Source organism: Oryzias melastigma, unplaced genomic scaffold (genome assembly GCF_002922805.2).
Source record: "Oryzias melastigma strain HK-1 unplaced genomic scaffold, ASM292280v2 sc00387, whole genome shotgun sequence".
NCBI lineage: Eukaryota > Metazoa > Chordata > Actinopteri > Beloniformes > Adrianichthyidae > Oryzias > Oryzias melastigma.
The window spans coordinates 41747-45922 of NW_023416984.1; the positions used below are offsets into that span (position 1 = coordinate 41747).

At 38.8% G+C, this 4176-nt stretch overlaps 1 protein-coding gene across 5 annotated transcripts in view; it reads left to right on the forward strand.

Annotated features, from left to right (window-relative positions):
- Positions 1-4176, forward strand: part of LOC112141883 (gastrula zinc finger protein XlCGF57.1-like) — a 33923-nt gene that overhangs the window by 21777 nt on the left and 7970 nt on the right. The window contains exon 1 of one of the 5 annotated variants that reach the window (XM_024265082.2): positions 2553-2603. The exons of the other annotated variants lie outside the window; for them this stretch is intronic. Within the exon in view, the coding sequence (XP_024120850.1) occupies positions 2594-2603 (10 nt within the window). The 5' untranslated portion in view covers positions 2553-2593. Of the gene's footprint in view, positions 1-2552; positions 2604-4176 lie in introns of those variants that run through there. 5 annotated transcript variants of the gene reach the window in all.

Here is a 4176-nt window from a genome sequence, read left to right on the forward strand (position 1 = left end):
CCGGATTACCTTCTTCCTTTCTGTGGATGGATCATCGCATGGGTTTTTGCTTTCCATTTTTTCTGTTTTTTCCCATTGGATGCCAACTCACAGACTTGGACAGAAACCGGTGAGACCGAGCCTGTTTATTTCGTTTGGATTTTGCTACGCGTAACTGGGACTGAGAAAAAGAACTGATCAATTTGAGAGACATTATTGAGTATTGTGTACATTCCTGCTTGTAAATGTGTTAATTGGTGGTGGATCTGTTAATTGAGAATTTGTTTGGGGCGTGGTTAAGGGTAATATGAATACACCAAAGGCAAACTTAAAGTGAGACTGTTGCAGAGTTTTTTTTTTATGTGTTATGTTGAGGTTGCTTATAAATTCAAGCAGTTAAAGTGCTTATGCGTACTCTTTCTCTGTGAGAGAGCAGAGAAAGTTGTTACACAGTCACAACTAAAAATGTTCCAATCATTTGATTGAAGACAGAAACCAAGACTGATTGTTCTTCTCTGAAGTAGAGATCAGTATGGTAATTTATATTTTCAAATCATGGATGTTTTTTTAACCATCATATTTTCTCATGTAGTTTTATTTATATAGTATGCTTTATTTTATGTTATTATTTTATGTACTGATAACTGTGTTAAATATCTTATGTATGTTGTTTTCAATAGTAATTGTAGTAAAACATGGCCGATGACTCGGACCAACAGAATTCAGTTGTGACTGGGGGGCGGGGCGAGGGGGGTGTCTCTCGCCTGCGGAGTAACTCAGTGTAGAACCGCCACCGCTAGCTGTTTTGGCTAATTTTGTATTTTTCCAGTTTTTTAGGCTGATTTGGAGTTTAGCTAATATTTCTGCTATATGCTAGCTGTTTTGGATAATTTAGGCTTTTCCCAGCTTTTTTTTTCAGGCTTATTTGGAGTTCAGCTAATATTTCAGCTACATGCTAGCTGTTTTGGCTAAGTTAAACCTTTTTTAATTTTTTTAGGCTAATTTGGTATTTAACTGGCATTTTAGCTGGCTGTTAGCATCAGCAGTTACAGCTATCAGCTTCCGCATTTTTAGCTATAAATTGTAGCATTTTCAGCTTTCGTCACTAGGATCTTCAGCAGCCAAATTCAGCTTACAGCATTCGCACTAGCATTATAGCAGCTAATGCTATATATACTGCTTACATAAATGAAAGGAACACTTTTTTTAATTGGGCCTGGCATGTATTGAATTAAACCTGTCTGATAATTTTCTGGTTGGTTAAGCAGCTGAGGACCTCGTTAATCACTTTCAGCTGGTTGCTCCTCAGACTGTACAACAGCTCAGGGATGCCCTCACACAGATCTGGGAGGAAATGCCACAAGACACCATCTGTCGTCTCATTAGGAGCATGCCGCGACGTTGTCAAGCATGCATACAAGCTCGTGGGGGCTGCACAAGATACTGAAAAGCATTTTGAGTTGCAGAAATTAGTTTTTTTTAAAAATGGACTAGCCTGCCACATCTTCATTTCAGTCTGATTTTATGGTGTCAACACAATTGAGCTTCTGTAGGCTGAAAACGTTTATTTCCATTAAAAGACTTGGCATCCCTTTGTTCCTAAGACACTGCCCTGTTGTTAGTTGTATAGATATCCAACTTCATATTGAGATCTGATGTATCTAATGTGTTTCTTTGAAGTGTTCCTTTAATTTTTGTGAGCAGTGTATATAGTTTTTAGTTGGTTAAAAGCTAATGTTCTGTGTTTTACATCTACCTTGTGCATGACCCAAGTAGTTGACTAATCGGAAAAAGTAATCAGTGATTAGTCAACTATTAAAATAGTCATTTATGGCAATACTAATGTATATATAGGAGGGGAATGGGTCAGAGTTGAGGCAACACAGGTGGTATTCAGCGTGGATTCAGAGCAATACCAATCTGCAGCAAGAACGCCACATTCAGAGGTTAAAGTTGAGGTCAAGTCACAAGTTACAGCTGTTAAAGTCTGAGTTGAATCTAAAGTCATCAAATTAATGACTCAAGTCTGATTCTAGTCCACACCTCTGGTGAATGGAATATTCAGGATGTAAGGATGGATTGATTTTTTACATTTCAAACAATAGGGTGTCTGATTGAGGTGATTTAAATTTTAATTTGGTACTTAACAATACAAAAATATATAACAGGGCTCAAGCTTTCATGTATTTGTGTCTGTGCAGTCCTCCCTCAACACTGGGTGATAGAAGAAGATCATCTCTGGAACCAACAGAGGAACTTCAGAGAGGAACAGAATGATCCAGAACCTCCACAGATTCCAGAGGAACTGCAGGATCCAGAACCTTCCCCGATGAAAGAGGAACCAGGAGAACTCTGCATCAGTCAGGATGAAGAGCAGCTTGATCTGAAGCAGGAGACTGAAACCTTGATGGAGATTCCTGCTTTGGAGGAACATGTTGACAGTGAAGCAGATGGAAACAATCAGCAGAGCTTTAATGGAACTGATAGTCAGGATGAAGAAGGAAACCAACATGAAGAATCAACATCAACTCCAGATGAAGAGACAGAGCCACAGAACAGAGATCAGAGGAAGAGAAGAGACAGAAGTCATGTCCAAAGTGTGGTCAGCTCTCACATGTCAGAAGGTCAGTGTGACTCTTATGTCAGAAGAAAGTTAAAGATGAAAACTTTTGTTAAGGAACACAAACAATCCCCAAAAGAAAAGAGACGTTCTTCTACGGAGTCTGGAAAAAGAACAAGAATTCCACATGTTTCTGTCCACATGAAAACTAAGTCTGATGAACGACCTCATGTCTGTAAAGAATGTGACAAAAGTTTTAGTTATGCATCTAAACTTAAGAGACACACGAGAACTCATACAGGAGAGAAGCCTTTTTCTTGCAAAGAATGTGACAAACGTTTTAGTCAAATGTGTACTGTCAAATTACATATGATAACTCATACAGGAGAGAAGCCTTTTTCGTGTAAAGAATGTGACAAAAGTTTTAGGGATAAATCTGGTCTCAGAACACACATGAGAACTCATACAGGAGAGAAGCCCTTTTCATGTGAAGAATGTGACAAATGTTTTAGTCAAATATCTAATCTCAATAAACACATGATAACTCATACAGGAGAGAAGCCTTTTACGTGTACAGTATGTGACAGAAGTTTTAGGGATAAATCTTATCTCAGATTACACATGAAAAGTCATATGGGAGTGAAGCCTTTTTCGAGTAAAGAATGTGATAAAAGTTTTAGGGATAAATATGGTCTCAGAACACACATGAAAAGTCATAAAGGAGAGAAACTTTTTTCTTGTGAAGAATGTGAAAAAAGTTTTAGTCAAATAGCTAATCTCAATAAACACATGAGAACTCATACAGGAGAGAAACCTTTTTTGAAAACAACTGAAACACTCAGTATCAGTAGATGACTCAGGAAGAAAAGATAATACTGTTTTAACTAGGACGGTTTAAATATTGTGAAAAACATGTTCCCCTTATTTTAAGGAACATGTAAAATCAACTTTTAAAAAGTGTATTATGGGTGAAACTTCCGGTAGACGCCGAAACTCGCATGTATTTACATTACAACTGTAGAGCCGACAGCTCTACAGTTGGATCTATAACTACATATAAATGTGGAAAAACCAGCTGTGATGTCTTAAAGGCTTCGTGCAGTGGCTATAAATTTTTTTGAATTTAGAAAGTTAATGGAACTTGGAAAACGAATCTGATAAAAATATTGACTTAAAATGATCCAGCGCGGTTTTATTGATCATTTTATGGTGGTGCACAGCTTCAAATTTGGGCGATAGGTGGTGATGGGCGGGGGCTGAGCGTGACGTCACTTCAGGGATCCCAGAGTGTAAACAACAATGGAGGAGGGTTTGAGAAGCGACGTAAACCACGATTTAGCGGATATTTCTTTGGATGAAGGTGATGACCCTTCATCAAACACGGGAATTTTAACGACACAGGGTTTGGAGGGTGTACAGCCCTACCAGTTTGAGACGGACGTTTCCTCATCTGAGGATACAGGGGCTTCGGATGACGATGGTTAAAGCTCATACTGCGATGATGCCGAGAAGACGATCAAACTTGACTATCTAGAGGAAGTAAAAGTCCTAACAAGGTTTCCGTAGGTGAACCTGCGGAAGGATCATTACTGGAAAAGGAAAGGCGCCGCCGCTGCCGCGGAGCGTCCTTTGTCGTC